Here is an 18,332-nt window from a genome sequence, read left to right on the forward strand (position 1 = left end):
ATATTTTAGCTTTTTGCCAATATTTTGTTAAAATGGTGAGTGCCCGACAGCTCCCACAGCAGTAAAGTTTTACAAAAAACATATCAAAACAAGGCCCGCATTGACCAAACCAGAAGGCTGGCCCCCAATGCTTGTTTATGTGCATGTTTCCCATAATCTTGTTGAAATCTGTTACATTGATTTTTCTTTTTCTTTTTTTTTTTTCCCCCCATAATGAATTTTTTTCGGTTGTTACTAGCATACATCAAGACACTTGACTGAGTGATTCTTCCTTGAAATGGTACCTGAAATTTCACAGTAGTGTAGTAAAACTTTCTTTTTCCTAATTGCATTTTTTGTGAATTTTTGTTTTAGTATTTTAGCACATAATCCTCAATCTTGCTTTTAAGCTTCTGCATATATTTGAATCCAAACAGAGCATTCTGGGAACAATATATGTAGCCAAATGATGTTAAACTTTGCAAACTTGTGTACACATGTTACACTGGAACCACTGTCCGTAGTGCAGTCCGCGCTTACATTTCCTTAAAATGCTCATCCTAATAATAAAGGCTTTGCATTAATGAACTATAAATACAAGTCTGAACAGCATTAACACATGGACATAAATTACCTTCACTCTAGACAATGCCCTGGTCCATTGTGTGGTACTATAAACTGGCAGCCAACAGTGTTTGTGCTGCAGGGGGTTGGGCCTACTTGTCTCAAGGACAAAAAACATGATAACTTGTTGGCTTTAGCACTAAAAAATAAGTTCTAGATGTGGGGGCTTTAGGAATTCCACACCCCTGCATTCCTATGTGTTACTCTTGTTTGCTTCTGTATCAGTAAATATTGCTCCTTGTAGGTCTGGGTGGGCATAGAGTAAATACTGTGGCTGGGTGTATAACACCCATTCCTATGTACTGCTTCTTGCAGCTCTGGGTGGACTCGGAGTAAATACTATGACAGGGTGTATAATACCCATTCCTGTATACATATACTGCTCCTTGTCGGTCAGGGTGGATGTAGAGGAAATACGATGCCTGGTTGTGTAATAATCATTCCTTTGTACTGCTCCTTGTAGCTTTGGCTGGACGCGGAGTACTCCCCCTAGCTGTGGGTGGACTCCCTCACTACTGTGGTTGGGTGTAGAATACCCATTCCTGTGTACTCCCCGTTGCTGTGGGTGGACTCCCATCTATGGGTGGGTGTATTATACTCATTCATGTGTACTCCCAGTCGCTGTGGGTGGACTCCCACACTACTATGGCTGGGTGTAGAACACCCATTCCTATGTACTACCCGTCTCTCTGTATGGTTCTGGGTGGACTCCCACACTACTATTGATGGGTGTATAATACTCATTCCTGTCTACTCCCCGTCGCTCTCGGTGGACTATGGCTGGGTGTAGAACACCTGCTCCTGTGGGTGGACTCCCACACTACTATGGCTGGGTGTACACCTGCTCCTGTGGGTGGACTCCCACACTGCTATGGCTGGGTGTACACCTGCTCCTGTGGGTGGACTCCCACACTGCTATGGCTGGGTGTACACCTGCTCCTGTGGGTGGACTCCCACACTGCTATGGCTGGGTGTACACCTGCTCCCGTGGGTGGACTCCCACACTACTATGGCTGGGTGTACACCAGCTCCTGTGGGTGGACTCCCAAACTGCTATAGCTGGGTGTACACCTGCTCCTGTGGGTGGACTCCCACACTACTATGGCTGAGTGTACATCTGCTCCTGCGGGTGGACTCCCACACTACTAGGGCTGGGTGTACACCTGCTCTTGCGGGTGGACTCCCACACTACTATGGCTGGGTGTACACCTGCTCCTGCGGGTGGACTCCCACACTGCTATGGCTCGGTATACACCTGCTCCTGTGGGTGGACTCCCACACTACTATGGCTGGGTGTACACCTGCTCCTGTGGGTGGACTCCCACACTACTATGGCTGGGTGTACACCTGCTCCTGTGGGTGGACTCCCACACTGCTATGGCTGGGTGTACACCTGCTCCTGTGGGTGGACTCCCACACTGCTATGGCTGGGTGTACACCTGCTCCTGTGGGTGGACTCCCACACTGCTATGGCTGGGTGTACACCTGCTCCTGCGGGTGGACTCCCACACTGCTATGGCTGGGTGTACACCTGCTGCTGCGGGTGGACTCCCACACTGCTATGGCTGGGTGTACACCTGCTCCTGCGGGTGGACTCCCACACTGCTATGGCTGGGTGTACACCTGCTCCTGTGGGTGGACTCCCACACTGCTATGGCTGGGTGTACACCTGCTCCTGTGGCTGCTCTTCCTCTGCTCCGGGGTGGACTCCACAGTTCAAGATGGCGCCTCCCAGTAGACGCTCGTGTGCTCCGTCCTCCCCGGTATAAGCTGTGCCATGCAGGGCACTCGAGAGGCGGAAGTTATCCCTGTGCCCGGCCCCAGCGTCTCTTGCACATCTACCCTGCAAGGCCCGCTCCTCCTGTGGGGCATTCATAGGGTGCTGAAGCATGAGAAGCTGAAGTGTCTTACTCCTTGCTTCACAACATGCCCATGGGCGGTGCCAGAAACGTGACCAAAGCCTCCCTTTCTAAGCCATACAGATGGCACCCCGCCGAGTGACGTGGATTCCGGGACCTCGCATGAAGCGCCTTAAACATGCAAACCCAGACTTGGTTCACGCTGGGCGGCCTCGGGCGGCATGGACGCCCCTGTGGGCGGCTTCGGGTGGCATGGACGCCCCTGTGGGCGGCTTCGGGCGGCATGGACGCCCCTGTGGGCGGCTTCGGGCGGCATGGACGCCCCTGTGGGCGGCTTCGGGCGGCATGGACGCCCCTGTGGGCGGCTTCGGGCGGCATGGACGCCCCTGTGGGCGGCCTCGGGCGGCATGGACGTCCCTGTGGGCGGCTTCGGGCTGTGCTGCACCCAGAGCCCCAGAGGACTGGACCAGTGCTCATACAGACCTATAAGGGTATCTGAGCGCTTCACGGCCATCAGAATAAGGTAAAGGGTCCGGCTGGACGTGTCCTGGGTGAGCCGGAGTTTAACATGTCCCGGCTGTGGGAAGAGTGTCCGAGGCCTTGACCCTGCAGGAGGCTCGTTATGGCACAGGCTGCAGTGATCGCTCCTTGGAGGTCGCATCAGACTCCAGATACCTGGTCAGACGTAACCGGGGGAGGGGGCGGCTCGGGCCTGGAAGATGTGAGTGGAGAGGGCGGGAAGGATTGTGTGACCTGTTACACACTCGGTTCACGGCGGTGTCTGGTGATGGGACCCCCCTTCTTCCCTCCAGCGACACTCTGTTTAGAGTACCAGTTAATGGCTGTCCTACCCCCGCCCTTCAGCTTCAGGCGGGGGTCCACTGTGCCCGCCCCTGTGGGATCTTGTATGGGTTGCGCACGGACACGTGTGGCACGGGGCCGAAGCTGTACTGGCGTGCGTAAAGAAGGCTCGAGGTCAGCTGGCGACCCCTGGCCCAGGCCCCCCGGGAATGTGTGGGTCACAACCCCACATGCCCGTCGTAAAAGACTCCCCTTGGCCGTGACATGTGCCCTGGTCGGCCGCCTTCGCTTGCTATTTAAAGCCAGTGCGGCCGGTCTCTGCCCGTGGCCTCGTTTAAATCCGGATTACGGGATTATCCTCGTGTCAGCAGCCGTGGCTGCCCTTGTGCTGAGCGGGGTCAGGCTGCCAGGCCATGGGTCGAGGTGCGGGGCTGGGGCGCTGGTCACCCCCTGTAGTGACAGTCACAGTGGCTCATGTCTGGGGTGCTCTGATACCGCTGCAAGCTGTCTGTTTACGTGCTCTGATACTGCAGCAAGCTGTCCCTTCACGTGCTCTGATACTGCATCAAGCTGTCCCTTCACATGCTCTGATACTGCAGCACGCTGTCCCTTCACGTGCTCTGATACTGCAGCAAGCTGTCGCTTCAAGTGCTCTGATACTGCAGCAAGCTGTCCCTTCACGTGCTCTGATACTGCAGCACGCTGTCCCTTCACGTGCTCTGATACTGCAGCACGCTGTCCCTTCACGTGCTCTGATACTGCATCAAGCTGTCCCTTCACGTGCTCTGATACTGCAGCAAGCTGTCCCTTCACATCCTCTGATATTGAAGCAAGCTGTCCCTTCACGTGCTCTGATACTGAAGCAAGCTGTCCCTTCACGTGCTCTGATACTGAAGCAAGCTGTCCCTTCACGTGCTCTGATACTGAAGCAAGCTGTCCCTTCACGTGCTCTGATACTGCAGCAAGCTGTCCCTTCACGTGCTCTGATACTGCAGCACGCTGTCCCTTCACGTGCTCTGATACTGCAGCACGCTGTCCCTTCACATGCTCTGATACTGCAGCACGCTGTCCCTTCACGTGCTCTGATACTGCAGCACGCTGTCCCTTCACGTGCTCTGATACTGAAGCAAGCTGTCCCTTCACGTGCTCTGATACTGCAGCAAGCTGTCCCTTCACGTGCTCTGATACTGCAGCACGCTGTCCCTTCACGTGCTCTGATACTGCAGCACGCTGTCCCTTCACGTGCTCTGATACTGAAGCAAGCTTTCACAGGCTCTGATACTGCAGCAAGCTGTCCCTTCACGTGCTCTGATACTGCAGCAAGCTGTCCCTTCACGTGGTCTGATACTGCAGCACGCTGTCCCTTCACGTGCTCTGATACTGCAGCACGCTGTCCCTTCACGTGCTCTGATACTGCAGCACGCTGTCCCTTCACGTGCTCTGATACTGCAGCAAGCTGTCCCTTCACGTGCTCTGATACTGCAGCACGCTGTCCCTTCACGTGCTCTGATACTGCAGCAAGCTGTCCCTTCACGTGCTCTGATACTGCAGCACGCTGTCCCTTCACGTGCTCTGATACTGCAGCACGCTGTCCCTTCACGTGCTCTGATACTGCAGCAAGCTGTCCCTTCACTTGCTGTGATACTGCAGCAAGCTGTCCCTTCACTTGCTGTGATACTGCAGCAAGCTGTCCCTTCACTTCCTCTGATACTGCAGCAAGCTGTCCCTTCACGTGCTCTGATACTGCAGCCGCAACAACAGTTGATGGACAGAATGCAGAACATTGTCATACATTCACCCCAGTACAGAGATCTGGGTTAAATCCATCATTCTTTTGCTCACCATGCCACCCCAGTTTAGACCTGCCCATATGCAAATCAGTCTTGACCCTGTCCCTCATGGGAACAGTCCAGCCCGAACTGCCAAGCCAGGTCCTCCCTGGATTGGAAACCAGCATCCTAGGACCGGTTTCGGGGTTTCACCCCTCTTCAGCCAGGAGAGCTTGATTCCAGTGGTATGGAGAGCACGGGACCCACGTCTGGGCATACCCTTCCCACTCTGGGTGACAAATGCAACAACGGTTGATGGACAGAATGCAGAACAACGATGGAATAAACCCAGATCTGTGACTGGGGGTGAATGTTTTGCCGATGTGCAACATTCCGTCCATCTTGTGTGTCTTGCCAATACTACAGCAATCTGTCCCTTCGCGTGCTCTGATACGCAAGCTCTCTTCACGTGGTCTGATACTGCAGCAAGCTGTCCCTTCACGTGCTCTGATACTGCAGCAAGCTGTCCCTTCACGTGCTCTGATACTGCAGCAAGCTGTCCCTTCACATGCTCTGATACTGCAGCAAGCTGTCCCTTCACATGCTCTGATACTGCAGCAAGCTGTCCCTTCACATGATTCGATGCTGCAGCAAGCCGTCCCTTCACGTGCTCTGATACTGCAGCAAGCTGTCCCTTCACATGCTCTGATACTGCAGCAAGCTGTCCCTTCACATGCTCTGATACTGCAGCAAGCTGTCCCTTCACATGCTCTGATACTGCAGCAAGCTGTCCCTTCACATGCTCTGATACTGAAGCAAGCTTTCACAGGCTCCGATACTGAAGCAAGCTGTGACACTTCACGGGCTCTGATACTGAAGCAAGCTGTCCCTTCACGTGCTCTGATACTGCAGCAAGCTGTCCCTTCACATGCTCTGATACTGAAGCAAGCTTTCACAGGCTCTGATACTGAAGCAAGCTGTCCCTTCACAGGCTCTGATACTGAAGCAAGCTGTCCCTTCACGGGCTCTGATACTGAAGCAAGCTGTCCCTTCACATGCTCTGATACTGAAGCAAGCTGTCCCTTCACATGCTCTGATACTGAAGCAAGCTTTCAGGGGCTCTGATACTGCAGCAAGCTGTCCCTTCACGTGCTCTGATACTGCAGCAAGCTGTCCCTTCATGTGCTCTGATACTGAAGCAAGCTGTCCCTTCACATGCTCTGATACTGAAGCAAGCTGTCCCTTCACGGGCTCTGATACTGCAGCAAGCTGTCCCTTCATGTGCTCTGATACTGCAGCAAGCGGTCCCTTTCCGTGACCTAATGCTGCAGCAAGCTGTCCCTTCACGTGCTAAAACTGCAGCAATCTGTCCCTTCACGTGTTAATACTGCAGCAAGCTGTCCCTTCACGTGCTCTGATACTGCAGCAAGCTCTTTTCACGTGGTCTGATACTGCAGCAAGCTGTCCCTTCACATGATTCGATGCTGCAGCAAGCCGTCCCTTCACGTGCTCTGATACTGCAGCAAGCTGTCCCTTCACGTGCTCTAATACTGCAGCAAGCTGTCCCTTCACATGTTCTGATACTGAAGCAAGCTTTCACAGGCTCTGATACTGAAGCAAGCTGTCCCTTCACGGGCTCTGATACTGAAGCAAGCTGTCCCTTCACGGGCTCTGATACTGAAGCAAGCTGTCCCTTCACATGCTCTGATACTGAAGCAAGCTGTCCCTTCACACGCTCTGATACTGAAGCAAGCCGTCCCTTCACGGGCTCTGATACTGAAGCAAGCTGTCCCATCACATGCTCTGATACTGAAGCAAGCTTTTAGGGGCTCTGATACTGCAGCAAGCTGTCCCTTCCCGTGCTCTGATACTGCAGCAAGCTGTCCCTTCACGTGCTCTGATACTGCAGCAAGCTGTCCCTTCACGTGCTCCGATACTGCAGCAAGCTGTCTCTTCACGTGACCTAATGCTGCAGCAATCTGTCCCTTTACGTGCTCTGATACTGCAGCAAGCTCTCTTCATGTGCTCTGATACTGCAGCAAGCTGTCCCTTCACGTGCTCTGATACTGCAGCAAGCTGTCCCTTCACATCCTCTGATATTGAAGCAAGCTGTCCCTTCACATGCTCTGATACTGAAGCAAGCTGTCCCTTCACGTGCTCTGATACTGAAGCAAGCTGTCCCTTCACGTGCTCTGATACTGAAGCAAGCTGTCCCATCACATGCTCTGATACTGAAGCAAGCTGTCCCTTCACTTGCTCTGATACTGCAGCAAGCTGTCCCTTCACTTCCTCTGATACTGCAGCAAGCTGTCCCTTCACTTCCTCTGATACTGCAGCAAGCTGTCCCTTCACTTCCTCTGATACTGCAGCAAGCTGTCCCTTCACTTCCTCTGATACTGAAGCAAGCTGTCCCTTCACGGGCTCTGATACTGAAGCAAGCTGTCCCTTCACATGCTCTGATACTGAAGCAAGCTTTCACAGGCTCTGATACTGAAGCAAGCTTTCAGGGGCTCTGATACTGAAGCAAGCTGTCCCTTCACATGCTCTGATACTGAAGCAAGCTGTCCCTTCACTTCCTCTGATACTGCAGCAAGCTGTCCCTTCACTTCCTCTGATACTGCAGCAAGCTGTCCCTTCACTTCCTCTGATACTGCAGCAAGCTGTCCCTTCACTTCCTCTGATACTGAAGCAAGCTGTCCCTTCACGGGCTCTGATACTGAAGCAAGCTGTCCCTTCACATGCTCGGATACTGAAGCAAGCTTTCACAGGCTCTGATACTGAAGCAAGCTTTCAGGGGCTCTGATACTGAAGCAAGCTGTCCCTTCACATGCTCTGATACTGAAGCAAGCTTTCACGGGCTCTGATACTGAAGCAAGCTGTCCCTTCACATGCTCTGATACTGAAGCAAGCTGTCCCTTCACACGCTCTGATACTGAAGCAAGCCGTCCCTTCACGGGCTCTGATACTGAAGCAAGCTGTCCCATCACATGCTCTGATACTGAAGCAAGCTTTTAGGGGCTCTGATACTGCAGCAAGCTGTCCCTTCCCGTGCTCTGATACTGCAGCAAGCTGTCCCTTCACGTGCTCTGATACTGCAGCAAGCTGTCCCTTCACGTGCTCCGATACTGCAGCAAGCTGTCTCTTCACGTGACCTAATGCTGCAGCAATCTGTCCCTTTACGTGCTCTGATACTGCAGCAAGCTCTCTTCATGTGCTCTGATACTGCAGCAAGCTGTCCCTTCACGTGCTCTGATACTGCAGCAAGCTGTCCCTTCACATCCTCTGATATTGAAGCAAGCTGTCCCTTCACATGCTCTGATACTGAAGCAAGCTGTCCCTTCACGTGCTCTGATACTGAAGCAAGCTGTCCCTTCACGTGCTCTGATACTGAAGCAAGCTGTCCCATCACATGCTCTGATACTGAAGCAAGCTGTCCCTTCACTTGCTCTGATACTGCAGCAAGCTGTCCCTTCACTTCCTCTGATACTGCAGCAAGCTGTCCCTTCACTTCCTCTGATACTGCAGCAAGCTGTCCCTTCACTTCCTCTGATACTGCAGCAAGCTGTCCCTTCACTTCCTCTGATACTGAAGCAAGCTGTCCCTTCACGGGCTCTGATACTGAAGCAAGCTGTCCCTTCACATGCTCTGATACTGAAGCAAGCTTTCACAGGCTCTGATACTGAAGCAAGCTTTCAGGGGCTCTGATACTGAAGCAAGCTGTCCCTTCACATGCTCTGATACTGAAGCAAGCTGTCCCTTCACTTCCTCTGATACTGCAGCAAGCTGTCCCTTCACTTCCTCTGATACTGCAGCAAGCTGTCCCTTCACTTCCTCTGATACTGCAGCAAGCTGTCCCTTCACTTCCTCTGATACTGAAGCAAGCTGTCCCTTCACGGGCTCTGATACTGAAGCAAGCTGTCCCTTCACATGCTCGGATACTGAAGCAAGCTTTCACAGGCTCTGATACTGAAGCAAGCTTTCAGGGGCTCTGATACTGAAGCAAGCTGTCCCTTCACATGCTCTGATACTGAAGCAAGCTTTCACGGGCTCTGATACTGAAGCAAGCTGTCCCTTCACATGCTCCGATACTGAAGCAAGCTTTCAGGGGCTCTGATACTGAAGCAAGCCGTCCCTTCACATGCTCTGATACTGAAGCTAGCTTTCACGGGCTCTGATACTGAAGCAAGCTTTCAGGGGCTCTGATACTGAAGCAAGCTGTCCCTTCACATGCTCTGATACTGAAGCAAGCTTTCACGGGCTCTGATACTGAAGCAAGCTTTCAGGGGCTCTGATACTGAAGCAAGCTGTCCCTTCACTTGCTTTTCCTTTGTTTACTAGGGCGCAGCTACTTCTGGTCAGGCAGCCTTCACTAGTGCACGTGTAGGTCACTCTTCTATTAGCAGTCATGTATGCATACATTAGTGCAGCAGTGAGTATCTCACCAGCACAAGAGGTGTATGAATAACGCTGTCCATCCTTTTCTGCCTAGGACGCGATCCGAGACGTGCACGTCAAAGGCTTCATGTACCAGTGGATCATGCAGGATCTGGGTGAGTAGTTCCCGCAGGGGGATCCTTTCTGCTGCCCTTCTTTTCAGTCCCTTGGAATCAGGCATAGGTTTGATCGGTCTCCTGTGACCAGCCCAGCCGGTGGAAGAGCACCCCAGAGTCGTTGGTACCTGCCCTGGGAGTGTTCCACAGGTGCTGTGTGGGTATTGCACTCTTTGCTCCTACTGTGTTTACAAGTCTCCGGTTTCAGTTGAAATATAAGTATTTAATAACTGTAAAAGTAGTGGCTGTACATTTTTCCTGTAATCTTGATTTATCCTTTTAGTAATGTAATGGACGAGGAACAAGTGACTGGGGATGAGGTTTTTGAAGCCATCTCTGTCTGCCGGTAAAAATAAGGCAGTTTCGTCGCATACCCACATTAGTAAATCAAAAGTATTTTAACATGAAAGAATCTTTGAGGCCTTTTCCAAGACAGAACTAATCTGAAATTTATCACAATGTAAATTCCAAGAACTTTATCTGAGATCTGTTTAGTTGCAGCCGTGACATGGAAGGGAATGGATTGCCTTCAGAGTTTCATGAGAGATTCTGAATGTTCGTGTGGTCTGGACCCAGGACCCAAGGTAACTCTGGTGTTGCTTTAAATGGACATAAGGCATGTAGTCCGCCCACGGGACGCATGCAGCGTTGTAGATCCGGGTAGACGTGGAGGGCTAAGCAGACCGACTCTACCAGTGCACATTCTGGGTCTGTGCCGAGCCCTGATTTGGTGTCTGGAGAAGTCTCGCTGTGGGCGCTTCATAGCTACAAAGGGGTATTTTGTGTCCTTGTATCCTGGATGAGGCAGGAGCATGTGTATATGTTGGTATCTCCCGCTTGCAATCCGGCATGTTTGACCTTGAAATGTAAGGGATACAAGTTTTCCCTGCCATCTTTGCTCGTTTCTTTTTTCTGCTGAACAAGCTTGTGTGATAAGTGGATCTTCTTAGAACTCTCAATCTCCAAGTGGAAGCTTGTTTCACCAGACATGATTATCTGCAAGTGTTCCCCAAAACCTAGCTTGTTCGAGGCATATGAGCTGCAGATTGTACACTTAGCATAGATCGCCATCTGGTGTTGGGCCCGGATGTTTGCAGTTTGTTTTTGTTCTTTGGACAGTCTTTGGAAGTCACGAGTTCGGTGACTCCTCCTTCGGTCCGTACTGCGCATGGGCTTCGGCTCCATCCTCAGATTGTTTTTTTCCGCCATCGGGCTCGGATGTAATACTTCGTGCTCCGGCTTCGAACTTCTACGGTTCCAGCCTCGACGGAAAATCCTCGTTCTTCGAGTTTCTTCATCATATCTTCATCTCTCGAAGCGGCACTTTTCTCCATTCCGTACATCGGCACCGGCCTTCGGGCCCTCCTCGACTCCGGTCCCGGCCGATGGAAAGGACTCCGTTCAAAAAGTGCCCAAAATGTGGGTCTAAATTTCCCCACACCGACCTCCATCAGGTGTGTAACCTTTGCCTCTCTCCAGAACACGAGGCTAGAGACTGCCCCGCCTGTAAGTCTTTTCGATCAAAGAAGACCATCCGGGATCGAAGAGCTCGACGCACCATGGCGCACTCATCGACCGCAGCTCCACCGGACATCTTCGGAGACGACGCCGAAGCTTCGGGGCAACTACACACCGAGCAGGAGGACGACGTCGTCAGCGCTTCCGAGGCCGACGACTCCGACGTGGAGGACATCACACCGGCGCAGCGGGTCGTGAGTACTGTACCCCCTCCCACCCCCGCGCCCAAAACCAAAGAGACTCCGGTTACACCCTCGCCTGCAGGCCTGGGCAAAACCAAGCACACAACTTCTATCACCCCACCTTCGGGCCCGGTGTCGAAGCCTCAGAAGTCTCACGGCAGCTCGGGCTCGAGCCAGCCGACGCCTGGTGCCGAAAAACACCATCCGGCACCGAAGAAAGTGATACCCAGCTCGACTCCGAAGCCACCGGTGCCGAAGCCTGGACTCTCGGTGCCGACAAAACACAAACACAAATCTGTTGGCACCGACGCTCCGGCGCCAAACTCCTTCGACGCCGAAAAAACCGGAGGTTCCGAAAAAGCATGGCGCACAGAAACCATCGAAACCCTCGGCTCCGAAAACATCGGCGCCAGCGGACGATTCGGCGCCACTGGATCTCTTTACACCAGACCCTTTGCAAAAGACTCTATTTAAAGATCCAAAGACTGGGCTATTGACTTTAGTTGTCAAGAAAAGACGTCTTGACACACCGGCTCCTCCTCCACCGCCCAAGCGGAAGGACTCTGCTACTTCTCCTCTCAGAGTGCCCTCCCCACTACCTCCTCCTCCGCCTCCTCCACCCCCTCCCCCTCCCAGGTCTCCGCCACCCTTACCTCATCACTCCCCGACCCCGGATCCGGATTACGGGGATCCAGATTATGACCCGGCGGACGCCCCAATGGACCCCACTCCAACGGGGACCCAAGACCCATGGGAAGACTACCACAACCCTGACATACCGGATATGCCTCAGGACGACCTATACCCATCCAGGCCGTCTCCTCCAGAGGACTCCTTAGGGTTTCACCACTTAGTGCAGAGAGCAGCACACTACCATGGGGTGGACATGCATACTGAACCAGTGGAAGACGACTTCCTACTGGACACATTTGACATTCAGGACAAGTCCACATCTATCTTGCCCATGCTTAAAGGTGTCACCAAGCATGCTGCAGAGGTGTTCAAAGACCCTGTCAGGGCCAGGGTATTGAACCCTAGAATAGAAAAGAAGTACAAGGCGGCACCCACAGACCCTGCATACATTAAGGGCCCTGCTCCCTTAGATTCCCTAGTTGTGTCCACAGCTAGAAAGCGGGCTAACTCCCAGTCCTCAGGAGAAGCCCCACCGCCAGATAAGGAATCCAAACTTCTAGACGCGCCTGGCAAACGCACCGCCTCCCAAGCTGCAAACATGTGGCGCATTGCAAATACACAAGCGCTACTTGCGCGCTATGACAGAGCACACTACGACGAGCTTGAGGCTCTTATGTAGCACCTCCCCGAAAAACACAAACGCAAGGCTCATGACCTGATACAGGAGGGTAAACTGATTACAAACACCTCCATTAAGTGTGCCCTCGATGCAGCCGACACTGCTTCTAGAGCCATAAATACCAGTGTCCTGCTTCGTCGTCATGCCTGGCTCAGGATCTCAGGGTTCAAGCCTGAAGTCCAGGCGTCCATATTAAATCACCCCTTTAACCAACAAACTCTCTTTGGGCCAAAGGTGGACGAAGCATTAGAAAAGATGAAAAAGGACACAGACACAGCAAAGTCTATGGGGGCACTACAATCACAGGCCCCTAAACGCTCCTTTCGACGCTCATCCTTTCGTAGCACAGGCAGAGGCTACTCCAACGATAGCGCCTCTACCTCCTACAAGTCCCCTCCTCAAAATACCTTTTCAAAGGGCAACCAAAGGGGTGGTTACAGAGGCAACAACAATAAGGGCAGGGGCAAAACTAACACCACCCGTTCTGCAACCCCGCCCGCACAAGGACTTCCCTTCACTCCCCCCAGACCATCCCACTCCGGTCGGGGGCAGACTACAAAAATGTATCCACGCATGGGAATCCATAACATCGGACAAATGGGTGAACCAAATTATTCGGTCAGGGTACTGTCTCGAGCTAACATCTACCCCACCCAATATTCCACCAAGGCACCGTCCAATGTCTCAAGAACATTCCACACTCCTCAAACAGGAGGTGCTCTCCCTCCTCCAAAAACACGCTATAGAGCAGGTCCCCGTCAATCAGCAAAATCTAGGGGTCTACTCCCTGTATTTCCTTATACCAAAGAAAGACGGGACCCTGAGGCCCATTCTGGACCTCCGGCCTCTAAATGCGTACATACATTCAGACCATTTCCACATGGTCACCCTACAACAAGTCCTCCCGCTCCTCTGTCAGGGAGACTTTCTCACTACCTTGGATCTGAAAGACGCATACTTTCACAGTCCAATACACCCTTCTCACAGGAAGTACCTCAGGTTCGTGGTGGACGGTCAGCATTACCAATTCACGGTTCTCCCCTTCGGGGTCACCACCGCACCACGGGTGTTTACCAAATGCCTAGCAGTTGTAGCAGCACACCTCAGGCGTCAACATATTCACGTCTTCCCTTACCTAGACGACTGGCTCATAAAAGCCGCGTCCTACAACCAATGTGTGCAACATACCAACAGCACCATTCAACTGCTCCACCGGCTAGGCTTCACGGTGAACTACAAAAAGTCCCACCTCCTACCATCTCACACAAAGCAATATCTCGGGGCCACTATAGACACCTCCAAAGGTATTGCCTATCCAAACTCAGCCAGAATCACAAGCATACAAGCCTTGCACAAAACATTCCTTCCTCAACACTCTCTTCCAGCAAGAGTGTTTATGAAGCTCATTGGAATGATGGCGTCTTGCATTTTCATAGTGCCCCATGCAAGACTCCACATGCGTCCACTTCAAGAGTGCCTAGCACGATAGTGGAACCAGGCCCAGGGTCAGCTGACGGATCTGGTGTTGGTGGACGGCCGCACCCATCACTCTCTGCAGTGGTGGAACACCACAAACCTTTCCAAAGGGTGGCCGTTCCTGGACCCGGTTCCTCAGGTGATTCTAACAGCGGACGCATCGCTCTCCGGCTGGGGAGCGCACCTCTTACACCTCACAATGCAAGGTCTATGGACGCCACAGCAAAAATCGCTCCACATCAACCATCTGGAGCTCTTGGCGATCTTTCTAGCCCTAAAATCTTTCCAAAAACAAATTTCGGGCAAAGCAGTCCTCATTCGCACAGACAACATGACTGCAATGTATTATATCCAAAAACAGGGGGGGACACACTCTCCCCAGCTCTCCCGCTTAGCCCAGAGCATATGGAGATGGGCAATTCCCCAAAACATCTTTCTCCTGGCACAGCACGTTCCAGGCGTACAAAACACCATCGCAGATCTGCTCAGCAGACAAACGCAACAACTACACGAATGGGAACTGCATCCACAAGTTCTTCACCCATTCTTCCAACAGTGGGGGCATCCTCAAATAGACCTCTTCGCCACCCACGAAAACAAAAAATGCCCAAGCTTCGCCGCCAGATACCCACACCCATTGTCCAAAGGCAATGCGATATGGATGAACTGGTCAGGCAGATTTGCATACGCCTTTCCACCTCTCCCGCTAATTCCGTTAGTGGTAAGGAAGCTACAACAGCACTCCCTCGCACTCATTCTGGTAGCCCCAACATGGGCCAGGCAGCCGTGGTACACCACACTACTACAGCTATCGGTGGTACCACATCAAAAACTGCACCTGTCCCCATACCTCCTAACCCAGAACCATGGAGAAATCAGGCACCCGGACCCAGCTCAGCTCAACCTTGCGATCTGGCTCCTGAAATCTTAGAATTTGGATACCTTAACCTTCCCCCTGATTGCATGAACATCATCATGGAAGCCAGACGTCCTACCACTAGAGCATGCTATGCCGCAAAGTGGAAAAGATTTGTAATTTACTGCCGTAACAATACAATCAACCCTTTAGATGCATCCATACAGCACATAATATGCGATCTGCTCCATCTTCACAGGTGTAACCTGGCATATTCATCCATACGCCTACACCTAGCAGCGATTGCTGCTTATCTACAAAACAGACAGCATTTATCACTGTTCAGAGTGCCCGCTATTAAAGCCTTTATGGAAGGCCTTAAACGAGTAATTCCTCCCAGGGCACCACCTTCCCCTGTATGGAATCTAAATGTAGTTCTTACACGGCTAATGGGTCCACCCTTCGAACCAATGCATAAATGTGAGCTACAGTTCCTCACCTGGATAACCGCTTTCCTCGTAGCTATCACTTCCCTTAGAAGGGTTGGTGAAATACAAGCGTTCACTATACAGGAACCCTTCCTACAAATACATCACAGCAAGGTCATACTTCGTACAAATCCGAAGTTTCTGCCCAAGGTCATTTCCCCCTTCCATCTCAATCAATCGGTGGAATTACCTGTCTTTTTCTCGCAACCTCAATCTGTTGCAGAAAGGGCCTTAGACACACTTGATGTTAAGAGGGCTTTGCTGTACTACATACAAAGAACGCAACCTTTCAGGAAGACTAAACAATTGTTCGTTTCCTTCTCTCCACCACATAAAGGCAACCCCATCTCTAAATCAGGGATAGCTAGGTGGATTGTAAAGTGTATACAAATTTGCTATCAAAAGGCAAAAAGAACATTATCTGTTCCACCTAAAGCCCACTCTACTAGAAAGATAGGGGCTTCTATGGCTTTTCTAGGGAACATACCCTTAGATGACATCTGCAAAGCAGCCACATGGTCAACACCGCACACCTTCACAAAACATTACTGTGTAGATGTGCATTCCAAGCAGCAAGCTAGTGTGGGCCAGGCTGTACTAAAGACACTTTTTCAAACCGCTGCAACGGATACCGGTGGTCGCCGCTAAGGTTGGGTACTGCTATATAATCTATGCTAAGTGTACAATCTGCAGCTCATATGCCTCGAACGGAATATGCTACTTACCAGTATGCATCTGTTCTTGGCATGTAGAGCTGCAGAGTTGTACACGCCCACCCGCCTCCCCGGCTACCTGTATCCGTTCCAGTCCATCTTATTTAGATACAACACACATGGGTTTCTCACTGTTATTACTACGCTCCATCATTTCCCTGTTGGCGAAAAACAATCTGAGGATGGAGCCGAAGCCCATGCGCAGTACGGACCGAAGGAGGAGTCACCGAACTTGTGACTTCCAAAGACTGTCCAAAAAACAAACTGCAAACATCCGGGCCCAACACCAGATGGCGATCTATGCTAAGTGTACAACTCTGCAGCTCTACATGCCAAGAACAGATGCATACTGGTAAGTAGCATATTCCTTTTGACTCATGCTGTTTAGGAAAGGTCATTCGTTTTCAGAGTTAAATATAGTGCCAAGTTTGGAAAGAAGATTTGGTCATCTAAGCAGGCCCGGTTATGTTATGATTTATAAAGCACGCATATACACATAGGTGTCTTGGCGCTTCTTGCATTGTCCCAGGGATCTGGGTCTCTGGGCTCATCTCCTGGCAAATTGACCCCTCTCACCTGGAGGATAATCTGTATAAAATGGGTGGTTAAGGCATCCTGGAGTCCTTAAAACCACCCAGTTGAGTTCATTTTTCCTTCGGGTTATGGGACTTGGTAAAGTAGATGGTTCACTACTAAAAGGTAGCACCCATTTGCGTTTACTCCAGCCTAACATCCTCCTGCTTCGGTTTAAGACTCTGAGTTTAAGGGGAGTACCAGGTCCCAGGTGTACCCCCACTACCTGACTCAGACAAGACAGAGGTCCTCATTCTCGGACCCACCCTATCAGCCTGGGACTACTCTTGGTGGCCCACGTCACTAGGCACAGCCCCGGAACCCACGGACCACCCAGGCACGCAACCTGGGGGTCAACCTCGACTCCACTCTCTCCATGACAAGGCAAGTCAACGCCGTCTCCGCGTCCTGCTTCAACACCCTCTGTATGCTCCGCAGGATCTTCAAATGGATCCCCCTCGACTCGAGAAAACCGTTACCCAGGCCCTCATCACCAACAGACTCGACTACGGGAACGCCCTCTACTCAGGAACTACAAACAAGCTCCTGAGACGACTCCAACGCATCCAGAACGCCTCGGCCCGACTCATCCTCGACCTCCCCCGCCGCAGCCACATCACACTCCACCTGAGAGGCCTGCACTGGCTCCCCGTCAACAAAAGGATCACCTTCAAGCTCCTGATCCACGCACACAAAGCACTGCACAACACCGGACCCACCTACCTCAACAACCGACTCAGCTTCCACACCCCCACCCGAAGCCTCCGCTCAGCCAACCTCGCCCTCGCCACAGTCCCTCGCATCCGAAAAACCACCCGCCGGCGGCTGATCCTTCTCCTACTTCGCCGCCAAGACCTGGAACACTCTCCCCACCATCCTACGACTGACCCAGGACCTGCTGGCCTTCAGAAGACTCCTCAAGACCTGGCTCTTCGACCAGTAGAACCCCCAGTCCCCAGCGCCTTGAGACCCTCTTGGGTATGTAGCGCGCTTTACAAATGCAGTGATTGATTGATTGATTGACTGACATGAGAAGTCACCGTGTAGCATTCTCTCAACCCTCTTGTTTGCATGAGAGGTGCGTGAAGTTTGTGTGTAGTTCAGTTGTGGGACAGAGGATGCTTGCCTGGTTTTCAGGACTCTTGCAGCATTGCTGGGAGTATGGAGACCCATCTCTGGAGTCTGCCAGCACCTCCGCAGCATCTGCCGCCACATACAGTGAAGGGCATACAGTGCTGGGGAGTGCCCGCTTCCACGTCCTACATGGAGTAGACACCAAGGGTGTTCCCAGTAGACTGGCATCTAAATGTAGTGGTGAGAGGGTCAATTAATCGAGACGATAAAGTGACCCTACATCTCCCACCAATGTGCTGTCCTTATGTAGCCATTCTTACCAATGTTCCCACCCTGCAGGAAAACTGGGGGGAATCACAGTCCCAACTAAAGAACAAAACCTGCCATTGGCTCCAACAGAATACAAATGCTTTTATTCAGACTATCACGATATTTTATTGGTGAGACGAGTCAGCTGGGTTGGCCCGTTATGCTAGTCATTTCCTGGTGATGGGATTGTTTTTAAATTGCAGATCCCCAATTATTGCTAGTCTGCTGCTGGGAGGGGGGGTCTCACTT

At 52.0% G+C, this 18,332-nt stretch overlaps 1 protein-coding gene across 1 annotated transcript in view; it reads left to right on the forward strand.

The window, feature by feature from the left end:
• The window catches only part of NT5DC2 (5'-nucleotidase domain containing 2), a 237,027-nt gene that overhangs the window by 112,180 nt on the left and 106,515 nt on the right, over positions 1–18,332 (forward strand). Inside the window, exon 7 of the mRNA XM_085629752.1 lies at positions 9,522–9,582. Within this exon, the coding sequence (XP_085485878.1) occupies positions 9,522–9,582 (61 nt within the window). The remainder of the gene's footprint in view (positions 1–9,521; positions 9,583–18,332) is intronic.

The sequence above is a fragment of the Triturus cristatus genome, chromosome 10 (assembly GCF_964204655.1).
Source record: "Triturus cristatus chromosome 10, aTriCri1.1, whole genome shotgun sequence".
Taxonomy (NCBI): Eukaryota; Metazoa; Chordata; class Amphibia; order Caudata; family Salamandridae; genus Triturus; species Triturus cristatus.